The 27,176-nt window shown below is 38.1% G+C and overlaps 3 protein-coding genes, 1 long non-coding RNA gene and 2 other non-coding genes across 7 annotated transcripts; 2 read left to right on the top strand and 4 right to left on the bottom strand.

The window, feature by feature from the left end:
* Positions 1-295: 295 nt before the first annotated feature.
* On the top strand, positions 296-1,635 carry LOC132848765 (uncharacterized). 2 transcript variants are annotated; one of them, XM_060874746.1, is made up of 3 exons: positions 296-323; positions 468-856; positions 972-1,635. In XM_060874746.1, exons 2-3 carry the CDS (start codon positions 773-775, stop codon positions 1,299-1,301), a joined length of 414 nt encoding a protein of 137 aa, XP_060730729.1. In that variant the 5' UTR covers positions 296-323; positions 468-772; the 3' UTR covers positions 1,302-1,635. The 2 variants fall into 2 exon arrangements, with proteins under 2 accessions (XP_060730729.1, XP_060730728.1); XM_060874745.1 differs by having other exon boundaries at positions 299-856.
* Positions 1,636-5,633: 3,998 nt separating this feature from the next.
* Positions 5,634-10,090, bottom strand: LOC132848763 (uncharacterized). Its single transcript, XR_009648763.1, has 3 exons — positions 9,892-10,090; positions 7,078-7,150; positions 5,634-7,002 (listed from the first exon to the last, which is right to left on the bottom strand). It is a non-coding gene; the product is annotated as an uncharacterized LOC132848763 (long non-coding RNA).
* On the bottom strand, positions 7,255-7,418 carry LOC132849363 (U1 spliceosomal RNA). Its single transcript, XR_009648905.1, has one exon. It is a non-coding gene; the product is annotated as a U1 spliceosomal RNA (small nuclear RNA).
* LOC132849340 (U2 spliceosomal RNA) lies at positions 8,341-8,531 on the bottom strand. Its single transcript, XR_009648883.1, has one exon. It is a non-coding gene; the product is annotated as a U2 spliceosomal RNA (small nuclear RNA).
* A 1,577-nt stretch (positions 10,091-11,667) lies between the features above and the next one.
* On the top strand, positions 11,668-16,577 carry tmem88b (transmembrane protein 88 b). Its single transcript, XM_060874744.1, has 3 exons — positions 11,668-11,927; positions 14,475-14,855; positions 16,296-16,577. Exons 2-3 carry the CDS (start codon positions 14,481-14,483, stop codon positions 16,575-16,577), a joined length of 657 nt encoding a protein of 218 aa, XP_060730727.1. The 5' UTR covers positions 11,668-11,927; positions 14,475-14,480.
* A 4,029-nt stretch (positions 16,578-20,606) lies between these two features.
* On the bottom strand, positions 20,607-26,749 carry bcl6b (BCL6B transcription repressor). Its single transcript, XM_060874743.1, has 12 exons — positions 26,630-26,749; positions 26,010-26,074; positions 25,696-25,916; positions 24,705-24,938; positions 24,342-24,509; positions 24,037-24,214; positions 23,579-23,802; positions 23,383-23,474; positions 23,095-23,250; positions 22,775-22,902; positions 22,168-22,305; positions 20,607-21,977 (listed from the first exon to the last, which is right to left on the bottom strand). The coding sequence occupies exons 3-12, from the start codon at positions 25,911-25,913 to the stop codon at positions 21,828-21,830; spliced, it is 1,686 nt and encodes a 561-aa protein (XP_060730726.1). The 5' UTR covers positions 25,914-25,916; positions 26,010-26,074; positions 26,630-26,749; the 3' UTR covers positions 20,607-21,827.
* Between the last annotated feature and the right edge of the window lie 427 nt (positions 26,750-27,176).

Here is a 27,176-nt window from a genome sequence, read left to right as displayed (position 1 = left end):
TGGACGAAAGTGTGTGCCTCTTCAAAACACCTGGGGAGTCAAAGACCTTGTACAAAAAAAATAAAGTTCAGTTGACTGTGTGGAATGTTAAGAGAACATTATACAATGTATTAACCTATGGACTGTGTGTATGTACAGAAACCATTGATGAGGTGTGGGCAAGTCAGCAGCAACGCCCGGAGTGCATCCAGGGTCCACCAGACATGAGCATGTACAGAGTAGCACGTAGAACAACAACGATGTGGACGTGCCGTATTACAAATGTCTGCGTGGAAGCAACAGCCTGGAAGGATTTCACAAATCTCTGCCTAATATGATTCCAGGTACACAAATGTAGTCTGTATACTTTTAACAAAAGGAAATTCTTCATTCTAATACATTTTGTATTGACCTTCAGGTCCCCACTGTGCAGCGCGGCCCTTTCAGGTTTACCCGATAAGTGGCATTGCGCGGTGGAACGCGGACAGGAGCAGTGTTTGGTGGCAAAGGACGGCACCACAGGGTATACTCCGTGCCGCTGATCGACCGCCTCAACACCCGGTGTCAGCAGCTGTTTGGAGAAACCGTGGAGGAGAATTTCCGGGCCCCTGCAGACGTGAATTCCGAGGAGCTGCTCGGGTTGGAGTACCTCTTCAGCCAGAGCACAGGCGAATCGGGACCCTTCTCTCTCCAGGATATTGTCAACAACGGACCTGGTCCCGAGGAAGAGGTGGTTCAGCCTGGACACCCCGATACAAGCGAGGACGACGAGGCGTAAAACAGCGACGTGGAGATGCGAGATGGCGTTCTGGATGTTGCCCCGTCCCGCATCACTCTCACGGCTGAGGACACCTCCACTGTAAACCCACCGGCATTTGTGAGTAGCCTAGTTTCTGTTAGAATGAAACAGTACGCCAATTGCTATAAAATTCATTAAACAAGACAACATACACATTTGAACCTCCTGTATTCTGAATTGTATTTTTTTACAGGAGGATGCCTGCAGTCCTAACCCTCTTCCTGGCTTTCAAAAGCTAGAAACGTTCTGCTCCTTGCTGGTGGAGATCTGCCTTGCAGAAAACAAGCTTTCACTTACCACTGAGCAGAGGTGCAAAATCCTTGAAGCCTGGAATGCAGTGAAGGAACATGATAAGCAGCCACAGAAGTTTAAAATCAGCTGTACAGGACCCACTGGGGTAACACCCTCTACTGTCGTACGAAAAGGGTTGATCTTGTTGCCGCCGCCGTCATCCAGAGGGTCGAGATGGCTAAGCGTTACGTGCTGGCTCAACACGACATCGGTTCTCAGCACAACAGGCTGATGTACGTACTGGTGAAACTGCTGTGGTTGCGGGCTCCTCGATCATCTCGCACCAGCCCAGAGAAGAGCGCGATCTTGAAGTCATACGAGAGAATTCAACACCGGATTTTGGTGGATGATCCAGTCCTGTGTAAAGCAGGTGTTCCTCTTCCAAAAATAAACATCAAGACAGTGCGGGACTTCATCCGCCATCAAGAGAGGCTCCTTAACCTCCATGCTACAAAATGGTCATTCGCCATCACAAAGACCACCTCTGTCTCTTCCACAGAGCTACCTCCAGCACCACACCAGCCAGCAGTGCTCCCTCCACTGGACTACCCCCTCATGCAATATGTGCCCACACCTAGCACGGCAGGGACGAAGCTGTTGAGGGAGAGGACTGACATAACTATGCCACTCTCATCCACCTTCGCTCCTGCTGCCGTTGGCGAGAAAAACCCCAGCCTCTTGTAGGATCACCAGACCTGCACCTTCTGTCTCTTCCTCCACAGCCACCCCTGCTATTTTGGGCCCCTCCACACATCACTGTTCCAGCCTCATTGCTCTCTTTGGCAGTGCCCATATTGCCTGCCAGTCAGACGTGCACATCACACAGCACTGGCACGTCTGTCAGCTGGGAAAGATCTACGTACTATAACCGTAATAGGAAACACCCATCAGAATTAGGAGCCAAACTGTCAAGGGTGCAAAATCTCCCAGTTTGTCCACTCTTGCCTCTTTTCCACTGGAAAGAACCGGGTGCTGGTTCAGAGCTAGCGCTGGTGCAAAGTTGGTTCCACTGGCGAACCTTCTAAGAACCAGTTTGCCTTTCCACCGGCTAGAGAGCATCACAGCGCCGAGTGTGATGTCACTGTATACGTCTCACGTGTCCCAGCAACTTTAGCGCAGCAGCGGCAAACAGAAATACATCAACAATGGCGGATGTTGCTTTACTGTTAATGCTCATGGCTTTGTGAACCTACATTAACATCCAAACGCGGCGAATAAAACGTGTACGTGCAGCTCCATGTAATCTGTATAAACGGAGGTTGTAATCGATAAAGTACATAACGTTATTTTATCATTAACACAGAAAAAAGTTAGCCTTAGCATGTAGCTACTTACTATCATATGTGCTGATAATTGATCATATTGCGGTAAAGTAAAAGTGTATTAAACATTAGTATACTTAAGGTACATTATCAAATGCGCTAACAGTAGCCCCGCCCACAGCCCATGACAAAAGTGGTTCTTAAGTCTAGACCAGCAGCGTTTTGGTGCTACTTAAGAACCACTTTTCCTGGTTCAGAGCCGGTGCTTTGGCTGTCGAAACAGAAAGAACTGGTTCTAAATTAGGCTCTGGCTCCGAACCAGCACTCGAACTGCCTCGGTGGAAAAGGGGCATCTGTGGCCAAAAAATCCAGGGACATAAAAAAAAATAAAAATTCTGCCCTACAGAAATGCTGTCCCTTTCCAGAGGACTGGAAAACAGGGTGTTCGAAAGTTATGAAGAGTTTCTCGATTGTAGACCAGATGGCAGCTGAAGCACTGTAGAGAATGTTTGAAAATGCTTTGTGTGCGTACACATTTTCCCCAGTTATTGCACTGTATTTAAGTTATGTGGAGAAATAAAGTGACCAGTATTCTGCTGTACACCATGTTTAGTATTTTTTTTTGGTAAACTATAATTACAATTAGTCTTTTCTTGCTTCATTTTGTATAAAAACACCAGTACATTTGTCTCTCATTTTTTGACATTATATCTTTATCATGTTCAAAGATGCTGTAATTTTAACCGTAGCCCAATTAATCTATTTTACTGAATATAATCAACACCTGGAATAAATAAATTATATATGTATATATATATATATTTTTTTTACACACACAGATACTGTATAGACTGCTGGTGAAGCCTGATATCCCTCAGCTGGGCCAAATAAAAGGCCAACCATTATCATGAACACTGGAGACTTTCACAAAAATTATCTAGTTCAATCATAGTATTATTATAATATAAAATATTTATTATAATTATAAGAATATTGAACTTATGCAAATGTGGCATTAGCTGTCAAACATTAAGTGTTAATAATAATGATAATAAATTTCATTTAAAGGCACCTTTCAGGGCACTCAAGGAATTGAGTGGTGAAGATAAAATAAACAACAATTATTTACATTTAAATAGTTTAAAATTGATCAGAGAAAGCTAATTTAAACAAGTGAGTTTTAAGAGAGGATTTAAAAGTAGTCAGACAGTCACTTTCTCGTATGGGTTGTGGAAGAGAATTCCAGAGATTAGGAGCAGCACAACTAAATGCCCTAGACCTCATAGTGGCTAAACGAACAGACGGTACAACAAGGGAAACAGATGATCTGAGAGTACGCGTCAGGATCTAAATATGAAGCAGATCAGAGAGATATTGTGGTGCACAATTATGTAGAGCTTTAAAAATAAGTAAAATATAGTCTACTGGATATTTAACATGAAGCCAGTGAAGGTGGTAAAGAACTGGAGTGATATGCTCAATTGAGGAGGTTCTAGCAATTATACGGGCAGCTGAATTCTGGAGTTTTTGAAGGAGTTTGTTAGGTAGCCCAAAGAGAAGAGAGTTACAATGATCAATGCACGTGGAAACTAGAGCATGTACGAGAACAGCTGCGGAGTTTGGGGTGAGAAATGGACGAAGGCAGCTGATGTTCCATAGATGGAGATACGCAGAACGAGTAATATTGTTCACATGCTTTTTGAAAGATAAAGTACTGTCAAAGGACCACTCCCAGACTTTTAACCTGAGTAGATGGGGAGATTACAGAGTTGTCAACAGAAAGTGAGAAACTGTTGGATTTTGATAAATTATATTTGGTACCATCAAGGAGAACTTCTGTTTTGTCAATGTTCAACTTGAGAAAGTTATGCGAAAACCAGGATTTAATCTCTTCTAAGCAGCCCAAAAGAGAGGAGGAAAAAAGGGTAGAAATTGGCTTAGAGGACAAATGAAGCTGGGTGTCGTCAGCATAGCAATGAAAACTAATGCCATATTTCCTAAAAATATTACCAAGGGGTAAATAATAAATAAATTAATTAGTAAATAAATAATAAAACAGAACAAAACAGAGCCTTGAGGGACTACAGCTGTAACAGGTGAAACATATGATCTAAAATGTTTAAGTTGAACAAATTAAGTGCACCCAGAGAGATACGATCTGAACCAACTAAGAGGGACACTGGTAATTCCTATAGAGAGTAATCTAAGAGAACTTGATGCAAAATTGTATCAAAGGCTGCCGTTAAATCAAGTAGAATAAGTGTAGTTACAAGTCCAGAAAAGTTTCAAACAGGCTATTTAAGAGATGAGAATGAACCTGAGATGCAACAACTTTTTCCAAAATTTGAGAGAAAGGGCAAATTGGAAATTGGGCGAAAATTAGCTAAATTATTAGTCAGCTCCTGGTTTCTTTAGTCTTAGAGTGATTACAGCAACCTTAAAAGATGAACGAACCGCACCAGAGGTGAGAGACGAGTGTATAATATCAGTTACTATACCAGATAGAAAAGATAAAGTGGAAGATTTAGAGTGTTTGATAAAACCTGATATTTCATCAATAGCCGGAAGTTCAAAACTGTAAAATAGAGACAATTGAGAATCACGGGAAGGTAAATATGACAGATCAGATGCCACATTATTTTGAGAGGTTAATTGTTGATGAATATTTACAATTTTAGTATTAAAAGATCGCATAGATCACTAGAATATAGATGAGAAGGAAGAGTATCAGGAGGCCGTAGGATATTTACTGTATTAAACTAGGACCTTGTATTCCCTTTAACTAACCCAATTATATTAGAGTAGTATTCATATTTAGCAGTTAAAAGAGCGTTCTTGTAAGAGAGCATATGATCTGTGTACATATCTTTATGAACATTATGTCCGGTTTTAGTGTATAAGCGTTCCAGGCGACGCCCCTTAGTTATAAGTTGTCTTAGTTTTGGTGTAAACCAGGGTGCAGAACAAGTAAAATAAACAGTGAGTTTTTAAAGGTGCAATTGTTTCAAGTACACTGCGCAGTCCCTCGTTATAATAAGAAACCAAGTCATCTGGAGTAGAGAAAGCATTGCTCCTGAAGAAATTGTCCAATCCATCAGAAAGAGCAGATAGATTGATGTTCTTGATATTACGAAATGAAATAGAATGACCCAAGTTGTTTTTTTCAACCATAAAGTTAACACTGAATGATATTAACTTATGATCTGATATGGGCAAAACTGAAGCAAATGGAAGGTGTTACACCAGAACAAATAAGGTCAAGAATATGGCCTTTGCTATGAGTTGGGGGGGGGAAAAGAAAAAAAAAAAAAAAACAAAAAAAAACCCATTTGCTGTATTCCAGGCATGATAAAAATCCCTAGTGAGAGAGTATTGTTGACATCGTCCATGTGTATATTAAAATCGCCCAATATAATAACATTTTGTGATGTAGAACTCAGTAAAGTCCTGGGTGGGTGATAAACAGTGGCTACAACAGTAGGAACAGGACCATTAATTTGTAAAACTCAAATGACTCAAATGTTTCATACAGAGGCATGTTCATGAGAGTAGCTTTCCACTTCTCGTTATAAAAGAATCGCAAGCCCTCCACCACAGCCAGATGTGCGAGGCTGACAGGTGTATGTAAAGCCAGGAGGGACAAATTGATTAAGCTGGGAAAAGTCATGGGATTGTTGCCATGTTTCAGTGAGACAAAGAAAGTCAAACTTACGGTCATTCATATTAAATAAAAGAAAAGTAAGATCAGTCGTAGCAGATTCAATGCTGGTAGTCTGGGCGATATCGGCTAGCACACTGTGGTCGACGGTCCATATTGATTTCTTTGGTGGGCGCGGGGAGGACGACCAGAACGATCGTATTGGACCAGTGTCATCGTAGATATAATTCCGTCGTTACCCACGATGGATGTACTTCTGCCGAGGATAGTAAATAATATCTGGTGCGATTGAAGGGTCAATGGCGGTTCAGTGACACGGGGTCACAATGAAAAAAGTTTCTCTGCAGTATATTGGAATATCGAGGTCACTGGATGATGAATAAAATAGAATATAATCCACATGAAAAGTCGGCAAATCCACATTGTTGAATGCAAACTCCAGGGTAAATCTGAGAAGATGGAACGTCGTCAAAAGCCACGTTATGAAGCGTAAGGTTAATCATTTAGGGGCAGCGAATCACCGAGCTGCTTATTCCGCCTTTGGATAAAATAGTGCCAGTTGATCCTTTAGTTAGAACTGAGTTGCTGATTTCCCTCTGTGAAAACAGAGCGTCGGAGGCCACATTTGGAAGTGTCAGATTGACCAGCTAGCACAGATCACTGAATTCCAGACTTCCCCAGTTAGACACAAACGGTCTCCTGAACAGTCCTCAATCCTTGTGGTCAAAAATGACCAGAAAAGGCAACAGCAAACAAACAGTCAAAACAAACAAGCACACAAACTCAGACCATGGAGAGCAGTGGCAGCAGTACGCGCCAGCGTTCTGCTGACAGCGTTCATGTTGACAAATCCTGGGACTAAATGGTTGCATTTCCACTGGGTTAACAGCTTTCTGCCCTGTGGTGTAGTGTCCTGATGACTCCTAAATGGTACTGCAATGGGGTGGTGGGAATCAAACAGCAGGTATTGATGTGCGAGGCTTTCGTGTATACTTCTAACTTCTCTTCAGTTCCTATGAGAAAGTATGCCAAAAATCAATTCAAGGCAGAGTGCATTTAATAAGTTTATTCAGTCCAGGAAAGCCAACCTGTTGTCCCCTGTTGCACGAATATCTGTGAAGGCCTGTACTTCCTGAATCTTGATCTATACCCAGGTCACACCTATAGAACATACACAAGAGATGTACATTGTACAGAGAGCTACAAAACATACACAAGTCCTGCAAACACAACAGAATCGTTTCTAACTTTAGTACAGTGAATATCAGGGGAGAGCGCGAACGCAGTCCCCCACTACCAGAAATTATGCAGTCGAGATTCCCACATTTGGGGAATTCGCAGGGGTCAGCACAGCCGGAGTGCAATGGCTGAGCCTCGCCCTGGGTGAACCACCTTCTTGATCATGGTATCTCCCCTGCCAGGTAAGTATGAATTGCAGCTCCATCAGCTAGTGACTGCACCACCACACACAGCCTTTACCATTAGGGAGAGGAAGCCAGCTTTAATCATTACACAAACGTGCACCACTAAAACACCACAGTCTACACATGCTGCAAAAAGAACACTACATTTATTCCATCTAAAGCCGAATGTTGACCAATATTGTCTAAGCAAGCAGACAGTACGATACTTCCCATGATGCACTGCGGCTGAATATGGAACGAGATCCACAGTGTTCAGGAAAATGCGTTTATAAATCAATACATCTGCACTTTACACTAAAAAGAGTCGGTACAAAACAACTGACACAACACTGTACTGTAATCAGTAGGAGACAAGAACTGAGTTTTATTAAGATAGTGTTAAAGCCCCGATACAGTTACATCCCCCCCCCCCCGTTTGAGGGTAAGGATGAGAGTTAGATCGAAGATGTAAACAACATCCGATAACGTTTATTTATTGCACATAAATGAAGGATAAAGTGTGAAATCTTTGCACTTGTAATTCCAGGTGACTTTAATCAGAATATTTGAAGAAAGATTGTTAAACACGCACAAACGAGAGAACGTTTCTGTGTCCGACCGCTAATATGAACCCGGACACAATATTCCCGATAAATAGTTCCGGATAAATAGTTCCGTGTGTCACAAGTTGGATGTCCGCCTTAGAGAGAAATTGTGATTATAAGCGTGTAAAACGCGCGACTTTAAAGAACAGAGTAAGTTGTATAAAATCACACCGACTTTAAATAAACCCCCTTAAATCCCCCTTTTCTGTGGTGAAGTGTGAATATAGAGAGATGACATAAAGCCCTGAAATAAAGAGAAACAGAAATAATCCAGACACAGAAACACAAGTGTTGTATTCGAGCTAGACTAATGTAGCGTTATAACGTTTCTTTAACAGTACAGAGGGGGTGCACCGTTCCCGGAGGTACTGCAATACCGGGTCGATGCGTGGAGTGGACGGAGCAAGCCCCTATTCCATCTCCCTGTTCCAAAAATCAATTTAATATATGGTCCCCGGGTAGGGGACGTATCAGATATTAAACTGATAAGAACAGATACTACACTTGATCTTAGCCAAAAGGCCGAGAAGCGATACCTACAACTACACACAAGAAACGGTGTCATTCTACACAAGTGGAAACACGAGGACGGTAAATACCGTTTTCTCTTCATATCCGCGAATAACATCATTCAATACATGGCTAACATTTTGTTCATGCTAAAATCAGCAGAGGAAAATGTCTATGTAAGTAATCCTTAACACCTAAACACAAAGGAAACGATAATGAATTCAAAAAGCGACCAATCAGAGACGAGAATACAAACTCCTCCACACTACAAGATCACACTGGGTTAGAAAGTAGTTTTCAAAACAAACCATTAAACTGCTTTAAAATCATTCAGTTGTAACAACAAACATGGAAAACCAGATGTTTGTTTATTGTCTTTTGTGTATTGTCTTATAACTTTTTGTCTGCACTGTTTTGTCCTGCACCGTCTTCATCAGGTTGCACAGTTGCACTTTATGAGGCTAGGACTAACTTACTAAGTCCTTAGCCCTGTCTTTGTTTTATGTAGCACCACAATCCTGGAGAAACTGTAGAACATAGCAGTGTTCTGTAGCTTAAAAATCTCAACAGACTAAGATCCTAAAGCTTGCTTATACGCATACGCGGGTTGGTGCTACGGTGTTAAAAGTTTGTATGTTAAACTTTTGCATGTCTCTTAATAAATATACTGTTGTTAAAAGTTTTTGCCTTGCCTCTCGTCATTCAACAGAAACGTTGCATCATTTCACTATGTACTGCAACAGCTATATATGGTTGAAATGACAATAAAAGCTTCTTGACTTGACTAAGAGATGTTACAAAATGTACCACATTTGACCACTGAGAGGCACTATTGTATAATCAACAGTGCCTCTCAGTGGTCAAATGTGGTATTGCAGAAGAAAAACGGTGTTAATAACCTACTATATTCGGGGTTAAACTTTTTATACACGAGGCTTTCTCGGTGAAAACAAGATTAATTATGGCCAATAAATATAACACAGGCAACCTAAACAATAAGAAGTCAGAATCACCAAACTGCATGTGAATTTCATATCTAAATATGCTATAAAACCGATTTATAGCAATTACATAAAAAGCCTTTACTATTTGTGGTGCAAAGGATGAAAACATTTACCAATAAAATCACTGTAACGCCACTAAAACACGAACAACGTTGTCAGCAGTCCTAAATGTAGTAAAAAGGAAAGTAAGGTGGTCTTTATAAATGCGCCACTAGGCCTCCATTTTCACACAGCACTTTAGAGGCCTGTTTAATTATATACAGCTCTGACTACCTTCATTACATTTACTCTGGACATACAGTGTTTCACAACATTTAACACATTAAGAAGATACTTATGTCTCCAAAATAAATAAATAAATCACCTTTTGTGAAACTTACACAATGTCACGAATCGCCAAAAATCCAAAACCATCTGATGGTAAAATTATAAGTAAGAAAAACATTTCCAATCATAAGAACAAAAGTGTTTCACTGTTTCTCACTCTTACCGTTTACACGTATAAAGAAAAGAGCTTTAATTACTCTACTTATTAGTCCTGCTAAGCGGATTTTAGACAGAATGTAAGTCGTTCGCTGAAAATTGTAATCACCTGCTGCTACTGAACAATCAGCTCCACCTCAGCGCCCCCTAGGGGTCTAATTCAAAACAACGGGACGAAAAGTAAAGGCCTCATGATGACATAAAATGACTGCAATAAATTAATACACAGGCTCACAAACCCGGACTTGTCGTACCCACTGTCCTACGGATTTGTTCGTGTTTATCTGCTATAACACAACCACTTCAAGTCAGACTCCGGTTAATTAGCTTCTCAGTTGAATCAGTTTAGATGAACTAAGAAATGCATGAATTATGCTCTATAAAAAACAATATATAAAACGCTTAACTAAAAAATGTTAGTGTTCATTAGTCAATCAGAGTCCTACAACTAATGGGAAGGCTATTATGGCTTAGCTGAAACATATAGCTGTGTTTAATAAGTATAACAGTGAAAGCTAATATTATGTTTATGAATAATTGCACCAAAATGTAGTGTATACATAAGAGGAAAAGCAGTGGGCCTGGACCAGAACTTTGTAGAACATAACCACAGTATGCATAGACAAGTCACCAGTCAGACATTAGAATGCCAGTTGGAAGGACTCAGTACCACTTAGAACACATTGCATTACATTTACCAGACACTTTTTCCAGAGTGACTTACATTTTTTTATTTCAATTAATACAACTGAGCAATTGAGGGTTAAGGGCATTGCTCAAGGGCAGCTTGGTGTCCTGGGATTCAAACCTATGACCTTTTAATCATTAGTCCAACACTTTAACCACTGAGCTACCACATCCTACTGTGTGCCTTTACTTACTGTACCACTGCTGGTGAGAAGGCCTGTTGAATCTGAAAAGAAAACGCAACTTTTACTGTCACCAAACCTACAAACACTTCAACTAATTCTTCTACACTCTAGGCATGCTACAAAAGAGGGGAAAAGGGATCTGGTTTTACTGATAAAATAAAAGGAAAAAGTGTTATGTAAAACAAGAAATGATAGTTGTCATGGCAGTGTCATCCTAAGGAGCAAGGAAAGGAAGAAATCCCCTGTTTGCATTAAAAACATACCTATAAATGATGCCCCAGAGATGGTTTAACAGCCAGAAAAAAAACAGTGAACGTTAAGAGTGTACTTTAAAGCCAGTATTTTAGAAATTAAGAATTGTTAAGGAAAAGGTTCCAAAAGCAGAAGGCCTTCATTAGGAATAATATTGTTATTTGCTGAAAACTCTCATATGTGAATTACAATAATATGTCTGGAAGTAAAGACAATCAAAACCTCAGCTGTGGAAATATATTTGCAATAGTCTTCTGCCAAAGCCCAGTTTGGAAGCTGACTGAGTAATTGACCAAAATAATGAATAAAGTATATGATTATTTATGTTTATTTTTAAAGCACTAACAATCTGTCCCAAGACACACCGCAGGATAACACTTATAAAAACAGAAGGAGGTGGTCTTTCCAGGGAAGGCAAGCTGAGGGGCAAGGAAAAGGCATCAGTATATCTCCCCAACTTACCACATACAGCTTTCAATCGTCTCTGAGGTGAGGGAGAGGAGGAACTGAAGGGGTTTAATGCTTTAAGAGACTGATGCTTTGCTACTTTATATTGGTTAAAGCAACAGTAACTGAATAGCTGTATAAGGCTATATACTGTACCTGAAACAAGCTGAGCAAAACCTGATTTTTTCCACTGAATTTTTGCGAAAAATTTATAAAACCACTTTGACAGAATTTTTTTCTAAAAGACATCACAGAAAGACTTGGGACGTTTTTTGGGTCATCCTTAAACATTGGAGTATTAACAATCTCTACTGAACAAACCAAAAGAACTAGAAGAGGACAACCAGACCCCATACCACACGGTGAGTGCTTGCGGAGGAGGAACATGACAAAGTGCAGACGATGGCCACCTATCTGATCTAATTCTCATGGAATGTGAAGTATTCACACTATCAGGCAAGAGCTTTTAGGGGTCAGTTTCACTTATAAAAGAGGAAATCTTTTGAACAGACATATCAAATAAATAGAAAATCTATGTACTTTGGCCAAATTAATACAGGGTCTGAAATAGTGCTGAAATCTTTTTTTTTCTTCTTTTTTTAATCAGCAAAACTATCACATTTTCAGAGTCTACATAATGTACGTTAAATTTGCAATCTGTAATTCTCATTGGAATTTAGGATATTACTGTTAATGCAATACACCAAGCTTTTAATGAAAGAAAATGGAAGGATGACAATAAGAACAATTATATCTATTGATCTACAACACAGCAAGTTTAATGTTATATTAATCAGTGTTTGCAGATTGTTACCACACAAGTAGAATTTATCATAAAACATCAAAGCATGACTATTTTGCTTCCATTAAACCTCTCACAAATCATGTTAAAGTTTATTCCAATAAAAGGAGGAAATTGTTTCAATACCAATTGTTTAGTTCCCAGGAAGGCAGAAACAAACAGGAATGCGGATTAAAAAAAAAAAACAGTACAGAATATTATTTTTAGATTCTGATTTGCCACTTTCGCCTACATGCACTTTGAAATTGTGTGCCTATATCCAAAAAAACACAACAGGAAATCCTTTGTACAGAATTTAAATAAGAATCTTTAAAGCATCATAGTACTCCTGCATGGGTATTTATTTATCTATCATTAAAGTACTGATTAGATTTAGTGCAAAGGTTTTTACAGAAGTTAAACCTCAGCTTGCCATTGACTGACTGGATGATTGTGTGCAGATATGGTAATGGTAATTACATTTACAACATTTAGCAGACACCCTTATCCAGAGTGACTTACATTTTCTTATACAACTGAGCAACTGAGGATTGAGGGCCTTGATCAGAGGCCCAGCAGTTGTAGCTTGGTGGCCCTGGGATTTGAACTCACAACCTTCTGATTGATAGACCAACACCTTAAGCACTAGGCAGCCACATCCCCTATCCTTTGGCCCCCCACACCAAGTTCCTTCATTACTTCATCAAATGTTCCACTTGATGACTTTCCTACACAAAAGGAATTTTTTTGGTTTTTTTTTCTAATCAAATTTAATGCTTAATCTGTGTCTAAAATACAGACCTATTTTCTGCTCAGTGACCAGAAGGAATCCTTTGCTGAATTTATTTTCAGTAATTTTCTTCAGTGATCACAGTGCTTAGTTAATCTTTACATATATCTACCTTTTATAGTATATTTTATATATAAAAATATACTATAAAATATATTATAAAATATATATATAAATATATTTATATATTATATATAAAATATATACTTTATATATTATAAATAAATATAAATTAGGGGAATTTGGTTCCAGCTGTTACAGTTTGTGACTCAAGTACAGACATAAATAACATTATACTACATAAGACAAGATAATACAGACTATACAAGGAAATGCATGTAGGAAATGCAAACGATGTGATACAATATAGACAGTATGAGTATTTTGTAACACATCGTCTGCATTTTCTTGTATAGTCTGTATTATCTTGTCTTGTACAGTATAATGTTATTTATGTCTGTACTTTTGAGAGTCACAAACAGCTGGAACCAAATTGAACAAAATTAGGACTAAAATTACAGACAGATGTAATTGCAAATATTGCACAGCCTAAAGGCACCCACAAAGTGAGTTTAATGTATGCACTGTCTGGAGATCGAACCATTGTTGCAATTCAACAACACAACAATTATTTTAGTAACCTTCACTGCATACTGCCATGAGAAGCATAATATGGTCTTAGCTGGATGGACATTTAGGAAAGTGAAATACAAAAACAAATTCATGCTGCTTCCTATGTGGCTAGTAATAAAATTAACATGTTACTTTAAACGGCTCACATTTCATCAGTTTCTCAACACCCAAAACACAAACATTTGCAAAGAAGCTTCCAGTCTATACTATGATCTTTCATTTAAATGGATAATGTGGTATACAGTGCTAATTTGGGTAACATGCAACTTTGATTACAACACTACAAGAAATACTGACTTTAGGCATCTTGGCAACTCTCATTACTTGTCTCTCGTGTTAAGTTCACCAACTAAAATTTCTTTGAGGAGAATTCTGGACTAATATTCAAGTACATTCTACTCTGTAGGCTCAAGTAAATGCAATACAACAGCATTAAAATATAAAGAAAAATCGAACATTCATTAATCATATTAAATTATTATAGATATATTCATCATTTCGAATCATTTCATCACCTATCACTTTTAACTAATTTGCAATTTCAGTAATGGAAAGTATAAAAAGATATTTAAGTGAACCAACATAAAAAACTAAGAGGGACAGGCAGTCATGTTCATATGTTCCATGACACCACAAGAACCTCTATTGGTTTATCCATTATTTCTTTGTCTCCAATGAAGAATAAACAAAACTCCTTCTTTGCAGGTCAACATGAGCATGACTGGTACTCTAGAGAATGGAGCTGTCCACCAGGCCCTTGACCTCTCTGAGGATCTCCCACCAAACCACCACCAGCAGGTTCATCTCAAGCACAGCGGCTCCACGGATTCCACGTCTGCAGCTGGGACTCCCAACAGCGACTCTGGGGTGGTGGTGCCTCCTCCGTATTCTGCACCAGTGGGTGGAGGTGGTGAGGCTCCCCTTGAGCTGAGGGGCTCTCTGGACTGTTGGGCATGTTCTGTACTCATTACAGCCCAGAACCTGGTGATAGCCACTATTAACATGTGCCTGGCTGCATTAGTGTTTGGCCTGATCCTCACTCCTGTCATAGTTATGGTGGTGTTTGGATTTCTGTGCCACTCCACTGTAAGTATTTAACAGTATATCATGTTGTAAAAGACATAGGATAATGACAACACACATGCAATTTAAAATATATTTAAAAAGAACACTACTGCAGTATAATTAATTGAACATTACACTTAGCTTTCAAGTGTATTAAAGGATAGGCCACATAGTAGAGTATAACATTAAATATTTGCTACAAAATCCAAGTTGTATGCACATTTCTGTCTTAATCTCTCTCTTTTATTTCTGATTATTGAATTTGTACTCAAATGTGCAAATGTTCTCACAGATGACTTGCCAATATATTACTTGGGGCAAAAATCAAATAACAAAATGAAAGTGGCATATTCTTATTGCAATATTCAGTACTGCCTTCTGTGTTACTGTGCCAAGAATTTATGAATTTGTAAATGACAAGACAGTGTCAGTAAAGTTTTTGAATAAGGGTTATTTTCTGCACAGAAAAACACACATAGAAATGAGCATAGAATATTAAAATATTTTGCCCTTCACAATATCACATCACTGCTGTATTCTACTTGTCATCTACATTCTTAACACTGCCTTTCTTTCATTACAGCTTACTCAGAAATGTCAATTCAGACTAGATGAAAATCCACAAAACTTTACGTTGAAAAATTACAGTGTAGCAGGACAGGTTTACTACAAGGACTGAACTATAGGCTAATTTGCAACAGTCTTTGTGGCACCAGCTCACAGGGAGAAAAAAAGCAAGCACAGCTGGGTGTGTGGAAATCTTATCAGCTCACCCTACATTCTCAGCTTAGCGAGCTATGTTTCTCCCCTTCAGAGGGACATACCAAAGGAATTTGGGGGAAAATCAACAAATTTCCTCTCCCAATTTTTCACTAAATCTCTTCACTCTCGTCACTCACAGTCCATCATAAATTATTATGTCATCCAAATTATTTTAAATCATACAGATACTATATTCCTATGTTTGCTGGTACTTTGCAAAAAATATTCTATAGATAGAATCTTTTTTTGCAGAGTACCAGTAACCGTAGGAATATAGTATCTGTGTCCGCATGTGTCTGTTCTTTGTCCGTCTGCACTTCAAAAGCACATTCTTTCAGTAGCACCTCATCTCCTAACTTCTCTTCTGAAAACATTCTTCGTTATCACTCCAGAGTCAAACACCATGCCCCACTATGCACAGAATTAAATATAAATCCAAAATACAACACACAGTGTGAGGTAGTTATAGGAGGAAAATACCAAACCCTTTATAAAGCTAAGTTAACAAGTTCAGAAGCAAAATGGCTTTATGTTGCTAAAAATGATCATGAAATGAAATTCTAAATATATATGTGAATGACTAAAAACACATAATTGCATCTGATTAGTTTAACTCAGATGAAACAATTGAATAGCTTTTCATTTGTTAAGGTTTAATTTGCCACCTTCACTTACATGGCCATCCTGTCTCTTCTTAAGGTGCGTCCACATGGCACATCACTCTACTGTTCAGACCTGCTGAGTGACGGAGGCTGTGTGGCTTTGTTAATTGTGGGCTTCCTGCTCGTCACCCCACTGCTCGTTCTGGCATTGGCTGCATACTGCAGACTGGCTCGTCACCTGCAGCTCAACCTTTGTTTCATCCCTTATAGTCGTGCTGTCTACAAAAACATGCCTGCCACATACCATTATGGCCTGGGAGGAGGCTGCTGTGGACAAGACGCAGGTCAAGACACAAAGAAGGGTAAAGTGTGGGTATGACAGTGGAACTCGATGATGGAATTGCTATTTGCAAATTGTTTTATTAAAAAAATTACAACTGTTTCTCTCATAGTCATGTGTGGTTCTTTGAAACATGTAAAATACAGGAAACATCTAACAAATTCTGCAACTATTTAGCATCCATTCACTACATGCCTCAAAATGGAATAAAAGTGTGTGGAAAGGAAACATTGGAATGGTAAAGCAAAAGGATCAAGAAAAGGGGGTTATTTAAGGTCTATTTCCAAATCACCATATGTTATAAACTGTACAGCAAACAGAGTGCACATATTTTCAATTTGCTATTCAAACCTACTCATCTACACAAACACTGGTCTACAAGCCAGGATTGCTGCTGAGCTATTAGCGATTTTCAATTTAATTTTTACAGCCAAAAAAACTAAAAACACTGGATATATTATCCTAACCAAAGCTAGACTATTTGTGATCGAAAAGCTGTATTTATCAGTCCATAAATGATAGCATTATAAAGCATTTTATGTGTTTATATTTATATGTTACTCCTATAATAAAATTTTATTAAAATATTAATTTCTGGATAGTGAACCATTTAATTCACCTGTCCATTTGCTATCTGTTTCATTGGTATTAGATTCTGAAGGTTTTTCTGCTGAACAATGTAAAAACTGACTTGCAGCATGGCATAAGAATCATAACCAAAGTATTTATTACTCTTAATTATACTTATTTTATAAACAATTAACCTCAATAGATGGCATAATATATTATAAAATATATATTTTTTGGAATAACATAAATGCATATAAACAACTGATACAAAACGCATGCTGTTTCAGTGTGGTCATGATGACTAAATAACCATATTTCAACAAATCCAAAAAGGAAAAACCTAAAAGATTTGTCACTTGCACTCACATATACTAAATGAAAGCATCTAATTCAGAAATTGTTGTTAAAGCCCACATCATGTCTGGGACACACAAGCTACTTAACCCGAATAACTGTGTGACCAACAATGATCAACACTATGTATTTTCATGACTTTGCTAAACAAATGGAAAGACAACTGAAGGATTAGATGTTACATGAAGAAAAACGGCAATAAACTTACTGTGACCTGTTTGTAAAGACATTTCTGTTTCTCTATCTCTATTTCATTCATAGTACAGCAGCATAATACAAGCCTCATTTATGAGTTGTCTGAAGTTTGTATTGGAAATTTACTTAAAACTGCCATTTTCTGCACTGAATGTAAAACACATTATTGTAAACTTACTTGTAGGAACTATTAAGCCTATATAATTCCAAGAGGATTTCACAATCAATCAATCAATCAATCAATAGATAGATAGATAGATAGATAAATAAATAGATAGATGCCTCACTGACATCAACTACTTGTAATGAGTCTGTCTGTGTTTTGCCCTGTTTCTGTCTGCTGTCTGCCTTGCTGTTAATTGTTTGCTCTGCCCACTCATTGGTTACCATGGACACTAATTGCACTCTATCTCCCCCCCAGGGGTATCATCTTAGTCACTGATTGTCTCTGCTTGGTGATTGGTTCTTGTTCATTATATCTACTCTGTTTGTTCACTTCCCTGGTGTTGGTTGTTGTTGTATGTTGGTGTCTATGTTCCTGTTTCCTGTGTGCTCAGTGTTCTGCCCTGGTTTGCCTGTCTCTCGTTTTGGGTCAATAAAAGACTGAACTGCATTTGGATCCTCACTCGCCTTTGTCTCATTGTGACAATACTCAAGTCTAAGTCAAATGGATTTTTTGCCATCTCTAATAGGTCGAAGGTTCTCTGAACCTTTGCCTGTAATTTATGGGTGGAAATTTGATTTTAAATTAAAGACAAGAAAAAACACTGTTCTCATTGATTTTAATTAAACATTATTGGTATATAGCCTATTATATTAAATAAGGTTTTGTACTCCACTTTGCACCTTGATTTTAAAAAGCTAGCAGGTAAAGTACAATGGAATGTCCTGATAAATGTAAATCTCACTTGTGTTTTTTTTTATTTGCTCAATCTGTTTCCATTTAATCTGTAGACATTATGTGCACAGATCTCATAAAATAGTTTCATTTAGTGTTCATTGATTAATATGCCCGCTAAATTCCATACATATTTAAATGTCCACAATAAGCTTATATAATAAAGTAGTCTAAATGATTTTAATTAAACATTATTGGGATATATTATATTAAATAAGGTTTTGTAGTACATGTCACATCTCTAAAATTCACACTGAATCATTTTATTCCATCTGATTTTCAGTGAAATTTATTGTTTGTCAAACAAAAAGTTCTGAGTCCTTCAAGAATGTTTACAAAAGTACAATCAACTGTAACTGTGTATAATCAATATGGCTTCAATCTCAGAACCATGCTAATAATGCAGCAGCAGTGGATGAATCTTACCCTGGGGTGAAACTAGATGGGATATTCAGATAAACCTCTTGAGATATATTGAAGTCAAAATATCTGGGAGCAAAGGCAGGTGCCCCCAGAACTTTATTATGGAATGTGATGTTTCATAAAAATTCATAGTTTATAAAAATACAGGCTGTGCACAAATTAAGTACTTCTATATTATTAGAAGCAGGTCATAAGCCGCATTTTCTCTGGATTTTCAAATCTACCAGCATTAACAGAGATGTTTGTGCAAATATTAGAGATAATATTAAAGAGTATTTAGAAGTCCACCCCGACCCGAGATTCTTAAGTATTTTTTTAGTAATTTATGTGGAATGCAATTTGGTGTGCTGGAGAGTGACTATGTGCTGAAGTTTCAGGGTGATTGTGTTAAAATAATTTGGCGACCCTTATAGAAAATAGAGAAAAAGAAGAGACTACATAGAGTCTATTTGTCTTAAAAGATTCCTAGAGATATGTTTTTGGCATAGCTATTCTATTAGCTATGCTAATCCTCATGGATACAAGGTCTTTACTGTTGTACAGAGTTCTGCAAAAAAAAAAAAAAGAAAGCTCAGCTCCACACAAAGATTTTTTCCTTTAGACATTTCACAAAAATAGAGATTCAGTTATTTGGCCACAAAATGTAATGATCACAATAGGGTCTTAGCTTTAGTAATTGAGAGTGCCATTTTTGAAAAATTGGACCTGAAATCAGAAGACAGCTACCAGACAATATGACTAGACTTCTCTTAGACAACAGGACTATATTTCTGTCTTTCATCCAAGAGAAACAATTGAAGGAACTCTGCCCAATTTTCTGGACTGCAGCCTACTGTAGCAAACACTGCCATTATAATTGTGGCTTGACTAAAAGGGGATTTTCAAAAGAATTTATTCATATCTGAGGTCAGCAGCAGGCTGGGAATGTCTCATCTGATGTACAGTAATAAGTGTAATTTGGGATATAAGCCTGGAAAAATCAAATGGTTTAAATTAAATGATTAATTGATTTAAGAAGCTAGCAGGTAAAGTACAATGGGATGTCCTGATTGTATTAAGCGAAAAGCAGAACTTGTGTAAACTAGTTTGTTTTTTTATTTGCTCAATCTGTTTCCAAAAACCATCTGATAAAATAAAATTGATTAATGTGTCCTATGTTCTGCAGATATATAATATATTCAGAGCTGTCAAGTTTCAGAGAATAGCTTTATGTCTTTATAAAATTCAAATCCCAGGTAGACCCATTGACTCAGAAAACCACTATGGGCACCACACTTTAGTTTAAAATTGGCAATAGGTTCCCCACCCACAGATAACTGAAGCACTTTGAACCCAATGAGTCATTTTGGATTAGTGGTGCACACATGAGCTAACCAGAGGAAGGAAAGATGAGGAGGAGAAGCACTTTAGGTTCAGCGATAAAGAGCCAAGACTTAAAACTTGACTTGACCATTGACAGTCTGTAAATATCATGTTATCATTGGATCCTTGCTTTCTACAAGTATACCTTTCTTTATTGGTTGATGTATGTTATTAATACAATTTCAGAAAATTTCTCCATGGAAATTATTTATTCTCATATACACACAATAATCACAGACAAACACACAATGACCACAGACACTATATTGCCAATGAAAAGAAATTAATTTAATTTTAATTTATATAAAATAAGTCTTGTCTTTGCCCAGCAAAAGAACTTTAGATTTGACAAAGTCAATAATATCTTCATCCACAGCATCAACCTTTACATTTATTTTGTCTGGCTTAATTAATTGAGTCCTTGGCCTGCTTGGACTCCTAGACTATTAACACCATCAACAAAATATAAGTTTCCTTTCATTAAAATTATAGTTCCTACAAATCTAGATTTCAGAATAGAATTTATAGTAGTGTTACTTAATAGATAGGCTCCAGGCCTTTTAGATTAGTAGGGCAAATTAAATGTTAGTGCACAATTAACTAGACAATAACATGTCAAGGCCATCATTAAGTATGAGAACATGATAGCTATTGACTTATGAAGATACATCCAAGCAAAACCTAAACAAATTTTCTTTTACACAAAAAGAAAAAGACAATAAAATGGTCCATACCAAATATAAGCCCAACTATGACTACATCCCATAAGCAGTTTTCCTACTTGCAAAGGTATCCTTCCATTTCACAGACAAAATGATACAATTTCACATTTCCTCAATCAAACTGTCTTACTTTATCCTTCTCAAACACACAAATTTCATCAAACATACTTTTCAGCATTTCATCATACTTTTCCTGTTCATCACTTCACATTTCCAGATCTCTTCATTTATTCACTTATTTGTTATCCATCTAAACTCCTAACACACCCTGCCAGAAACCATTTATATTACTTTAGGCATTACTTTTTACTGAATTGAAATGTTTCCAGTTTTGAGAGATTTTTGGTCTTTTTTTTTTAATCTTCACTTCCTTTCTTATTTTTCACAGATAGCATATAAAAAACAAGCAAGAAAGAGAACACTAAGCCAGGCAAATAAATAAAGTATAAAAGTATGATTGTTAATAAAAGTCAGCACATCTAGTGCAGGAGAACAGCATTCCTGGAAGGAGTTGTGATGTATATATGCTTTTCAGGAATGCAATACTCCACCTTATTTTGTAAAATAAGCATAAAAGCCTAGTAGTAGGTTCCATGCATTTCATTTCATTTGCGGCAATTTTGTAAGCCTTTCCCAATATCAGAAGTTACAGAGTGTTTACCTGGTATTTATCTGGGTATAATTAAACATATATGGAATATTAGAAGACATTAAATCAGACCCTAAAATCTTGCCAGGACATTTTACATCAGATTCTTAGCTTCTTCAGGAGGCCTGCAGTATAGTTGGTCTAGTCTGGTATGGATCAGCCAGGACTTTATATCGGATTTTGGTGTTGGTAACAGCACCATGCTTCTGCCTCAGATGTAGCCTCAGCTGGCTCTTATGACGGAAACGCAAATCACACTTCTCACACTGGCATAGATAGAGGGAAGGAAACAATAATGACAATAGGTTTATTATGTTAATTTATATTTACTTCCTTGGACACCTTGTAAAAAAACAACTGACGATTTTTCAAACAGTGCAAAACAGGAAAATTTTATAAATATTTTAATCTTTTTGCTTTAAATGTGACTCTGAGTGTATGTTAGGTAATACTCACACTGTATGGTTTTTCCCCTGTATGAATGCGCAGGTGGCTCTTCAGTGTCTGCAGGTGACGGAAACGTGTTCCACAGGTGTGACATGGGTAAGGTTTCTCCCCAGTGTGGATCAGAACATGGGCACGCAGGTGAGCCACCTACACAACACACATACACACACAACACTATAAGTCATCTGGGCACATATTGTATACTAATACAAGTTAAGAATAATCTCTATGGATTTGTGCATAAGTACTCTCTCATATAATCTGTATGTATATAGTTGGAACTAATGTCCATAATTCTTTATGAATCATAACACATTTATAATGTGTAAATAATATATTTATTTATATAACTATTATTTATATAATGCTCTACTTGAGTATTGGAATACTTGAAGATATAATCCCAGGCCCTAAAACATGCCAGGGTACAAAAGGACATTTTACTGTTGCAACTTTGTTTAAATCAGTGCTCAACAATTAAGTAATATTAATATACTGTATAAATATTACCATATATATGTATATGTTTATAAATGTTTTTTGTGATATTAGAACTTAGAAGTGATAAGTGACAGATTAAACTTATATAAAGTACTCTGAGTAGTCTTCTCATTACCTGGACAAATCGAGCACCACAGGTGTCACAGCGATATGGCTTCTCTCCTGAGTGAATGCGGGAGTGGGTCTTCAAATTAGCTGGACGATTAAACTGGGCCCCACACACATTACAATGGTATGGTTTTTCTGATATAAAAACATAGAGGAGAAGCAGAAACAAATACTTGAGAGTTTGTATGTGCAAATGTGACATTTATCTTCTGTATGCAACTCTGGATAAGGGCTTCTGCTAAACACTCTAAATATAATTGTACACGTATATTTGACTTTATAATACTATATTTCACCTTGATCTTGCCTGAGAAGTAACCACCTCACCTGAGCAGTTGGGCTTTGTGGTCCCTTGATTTCCTGAATAGCAAATCACTGGGGAGTGATTCTCAAGTTTAACTGGAAGCTTCCCAAAAGGATGGGTATTCTGTTTGGCACAGTCAATCACAGGAGGACATGGGTGCGGATACAGAGGGCAGAGGTCTAGGGACAAGTACAGATCCCAAACATTGTTATATTTAATGATTTTCACTACTGTACATAATACTTTTTAGTTACATTTTAGCAAGCATTTAAAAAGCAAACATTAAAAAATAGAAATAAATTTGTACTGACCTCTGGTATCCTGGATAACAGCTGCAGGTGGTCCCTTGTAAGTGTCTGCTGTGTGTGGTGAGAGTCCATGGTAGGCCATAAAGGGTGTTTGTCTGAAAAACAAAGTTTGTCGAACAACAAAAAACAGTATATTAAAGATGATTACAATATGTATAAATATGAATAGATGTGTTATCCATCACTTAATTGAACCTACGAATCATTCAGCCCATGTCCAGTAGTTGACCATGCCTCATTAGACTGTTTGGGTGTTACATCTGCCCTATCATTAGAGGAGGAGGAGTGATCAAAAGTGTGCAGCTCCTCCCCTGGACCTTCCTCTTTAATGGGCGTAGCACAGAGAGGGTTTAGGACAATATATTTGTATTTCTTCCAGTTGCAGGCCTTGGGGTCAGGGGTAGGTCTGGATTCAGAACGTGGCTGTGAAGAAATCACACACACACACACACACACACACACACACACCCCACACACACATTAGCATTCCATAGCTAATGCTATGCATATACATTCCTATAGCTTCAGTGCACAAAAAAAAATCACATATTTAGTTTTTGAATATGAAATGATACAGTATATTGTAGAAGATATACATGAGCTAAACAGAGTTAATACATGGCTACATCTAAACACTCACAAACAATGTCAGCATACCTTTAGTTTAGGGGAAAGACTACAACCACTGGACTCAGCAGGTGAGTTTGGCTGACCTCTGGACTGACAGGGACTGCCTGGAGATGGAGTGTTTGGAGATAGGGCTGGTGATTCAGAGCTGAGAGCAGGACTTTGGCATGTCACTGGCTCTACTAAGGTCGTGCTCTCTCCAGGAACCCTAAATAGGAGACAACAGTATGTGTTAATAGGTATAATATAACAAATGTGAATTTCATTCACATGCAAACCAAATTCAAACCATTTGACCTGCTATCTCACACGCTCTCTCCTTCTCTGTCTCTCACCTAGCTCGGGCAGGGCGGGGCTCCTTCATATCCACTGCAGGTCTGGAAGGGGACGAGGAGAACGACGGATGAGTTGGAGGTGATCTGCCACCCGGAATCACTGTAAAAGTTACTTGGGGGCTTCTGGATGCCAGGTCCACCAGAGGTGGGCTTACACATACATTTTCACTGCAAGGAACAGAATATTACAACTTTTAATAATCTGCAGCAAGCACAGTATAGCTCAGACATGAGAAAACCAGATTGTAATCTATATGCAACACATCAGTGCTTTATGCATCACTAAATAGATGCATAAATTCTGCAAGCCTTTATGTATGCTGTTCTGAGCAACTGTAAACTGAATCTAGCTTCAAGTCTTACCTCTTCTGTAAAAAGGCTCTGCAGGTGTCAGCAACATGCTCCATCTGCAGGTAGGTGGCAGCAGCGAGCACACCAGGAGCAGTGCCAGGGCTGAGAGGAAGGCGGGAGGTGTACATGAAGTCCAGCAGCAATGCCACACTGCCCGCTTCTAGCCCCTCTGGCAGAGACAGGGAAACCCCTTGTTCTCCCACAGCACTGGTCTTGTTGCGGGAGAACAAGGAATAAAAGAAGCCACTGAGAGGAAAGAGACACAAGGTGATAAGACACATGCAAACAAAATCACGATCTGAATAGAAAGGCACAAAAGATGTGCATTTGAACACCTCTAAGATTGGGGCACAATCTGTAGAGATAAACAAGCCCGGTTTAAGGGTTTGAGATTTAAAAATCTGACTATAAGACTTATAGACTATCTATTAGACTCTTTACTCTTTTCTGTTCTGGCCCCGAGGTGGTGGAATGAACTTCCCCTGGCTATCTTCAAACGACGGGTGAAAACGCACTTCTTCATGAAATTCTTGAACTAGCACTTTATCCCCTGTTTGTTGTATGTGTGTATATTTAAAATAAAATAAACTTTGAACAGTGTTTTATGCTCATGGTATCTTGAATCTGTAACCTAGTGAACCAGAGTTAATGTATTCAACGATTAAGCACTTTTGTACGCCACTCTGGGTAAGGGCGTCTGCCAAATGCTGTAAATGTAAATATATCAAATAAAATAAAAAGCAAATATTAGAAACATAGTTTCAGCCTATACAGATTTCCTTTCAAAAACCTAATGAACTTGAGGTGAAAATGATGATGTAACCATGCACAGATATAATTGGTCTCAGGAGAGTAAAGAATGACATAATCATCTTCAAACAATAAGGCATTTTGCTGAAAACAGGATAAGAAGAGGAAGGAGGGTGGGAAAGGGAAGAAAGATGGGAGGGAGGATGAGAGAAAGCAAATGGCCCATGTGTCCTGGGAATGCCTGCAAACTGACCTGCATGCTATGAGCACTGCACAGTGGGCGTGCAGCCGGGCACTGCCCACCGTAAGTGTGGCATCAGTCAGGATATTGCGATGCCGTAGCTCATTCAAATTGAGCAGAACATCATTGGAATGTCGTGTAAACTCCTTTACGTATCCCTGCACCTCCACCATCAATTCCCGCCTGGCGGAGCCCTGATAATCCTCCATAGCCAGCTGCATTTTGCTCATTGTCTAATAGAAGAAAATAAATATATGATCTCACTTTAAAACACACTTCTTATGCAGTTTTCAAAAGAATAAATAAAGTCATCTTGACTATCTTACCCTGTATTAGAAATAGTGAGAAGAGAAAGTGGATCTGTCTGGGGAGACCAGCTCCCGACTCGTACCTGCAAACAGAGTAATGATGTTCAATCTCAATCAGTACATTCCTTAATCCAGGTATCTCTAATAACATAAATGACAAATATAAAAGTTTATATATAAAGTATAAAAACGGGTTATATATAAGGAACAATGAGATATCAGAGATTAGAATGAGATTAATGTGAAACTTTAAAGCTTAGAAAGCCCCAATGGTTTTTTACAAAAAAAAACAAAAAACAAAAACAACTTGGTAAGAACTGCAAAGCATGTCATGAAATTAACAAATACTGAAGAATTATGCACTAACGCTTCATGTATTTCACTAACACTTGTATAATATATACATACTGTATATAATATAATATTATATACATATAAATGTAAAATTACCCTTTAATCTTTCAAACACACACACACACACACACACACACACACACACACACACCTGTAAAATGCTGTTCCAGAGCACCACTTACAAAAAAATCCTTTGTAAGGAGTTTCCTGAATTCAAAAGATACTGGCACTACACAAATCCAAGATGTTAAAAAAAGTGTAAATACAATAAATCGTAAACTCACCCCGACCAGCAGGGACGAGAATACACACCACCGTGTCTGCGTGACCCCTCTGTAACGCTGCCAATCCAACCCACACACAGACTCCTGTGCTCTCTTCTCAGATGTTCATTACAACTGGCCAAGGCAACTGGAGGGAGGAGATCCTTTATAATGTAAAGCAGGATGTTCCATGCGGCTGGGCTGCTCATTTCCTGTGTTGGTAGAAGACTATTTATGCTATTTATACTGACCTGGGAACAGCTTCCCGAACCTTATGTTCTGATCTTTAACCATAACAACAGATCTATTAAAACTGGCCTCAAATCAGGGCATAAACCTAATGCCTTTACGGATCTTTGTTTCCCTTTCCCCAGGCAGCCCACGCATGCAGTGGAAGAGCCACAGGAAAAGAAACAAGACTCAAATATGTATCAGGTATTTAATGTTGTTTATTGGATCCTTTTCTGTTTTACCTGCCTCCAATGTAAAGTGATGGCAGGAAAGGAGGCTTGTCTGTTTTGGATCTGTAACCTACACCTGTACCTGTTTATTTGTGTGGGTGGGTTTA

The sequence above is a fragment of the Tachysurus vachellii genome, chromosome 7 (assembly GCF_030014155.1).
Source record: "Tachysurus vachellii isolate PV-2020 chromosome 7, HZAU_Pvac_v1, whole genome shotgun sequence".
NCBI classification, from domain to species: domain Eukaryota; kingdom Metazoa; phylum Chordata; class Actinopteri; order Siluriformes; family Bagridae; genus Tachysurus; species Tachysurus vachellii.
This window is presented reverse-complemented; position numbering and strand designations above follow the sequence as displayed.

What these genes read in the sequence shown, in the direction of transcription:
- LOC132848765 (XM_060874746.1), top strand. Translation starts at nt 773, where the DNA reads ATGCGAGATGGCGTTCTGGATGTTGCCCCGTCCCGCATCACTCTCACG. An exon ending in CTGTAAACCCACCGGCATTT is followed by an intron (nt 857 to 971) that starts GTGAGTAGCCTA and finishes ATTTTTTTACAG; the next exon opens with GAGGATGCCTGCAGTCCTAA.
- tmem88b (XM_060874744.1), top strand. Translation starts at nt 14,481, where the DNA reads ATGAGCATGACTGGTACTCTAGAGAATGGAGCTGTCCACCAGGCCCTT. An exon ending in GATTTCTGTGCCACTCCACT is followed by an intron (nt 14,856 to 16,295) that starts GTAAGTATTTAA and finishes TCTCTTCTTAAG; the next exon opens with GTGCGTCCACATGGCACATC.
- bcl6b (XM_060874743.1), bottom strand. Translation starts at nt 25,913, where the DNA reads ATGAGCAAAATGCAGCTGGCTATGGAGGATTATCAGGGCTCCGCCAGG. An exon ending in CCCCGCCCTGCCCGAGCTAG is followed by an intron (nt 24,215 to 24,341) that starts GTGAGAGACAGA and finishes TCTCCTATTTAG; the next exon opens with GGTTCCTGGAGAGAGCACGA. An exon ending in GTCTTTCCCCTAAACTAAAG is followed by an intron (nt 23,803 to 24,036) that starts GTATGCTGACAT and finishes ATTTCTTCACAG; the next exon opens with CCACGTTCTGAATCCAGACC.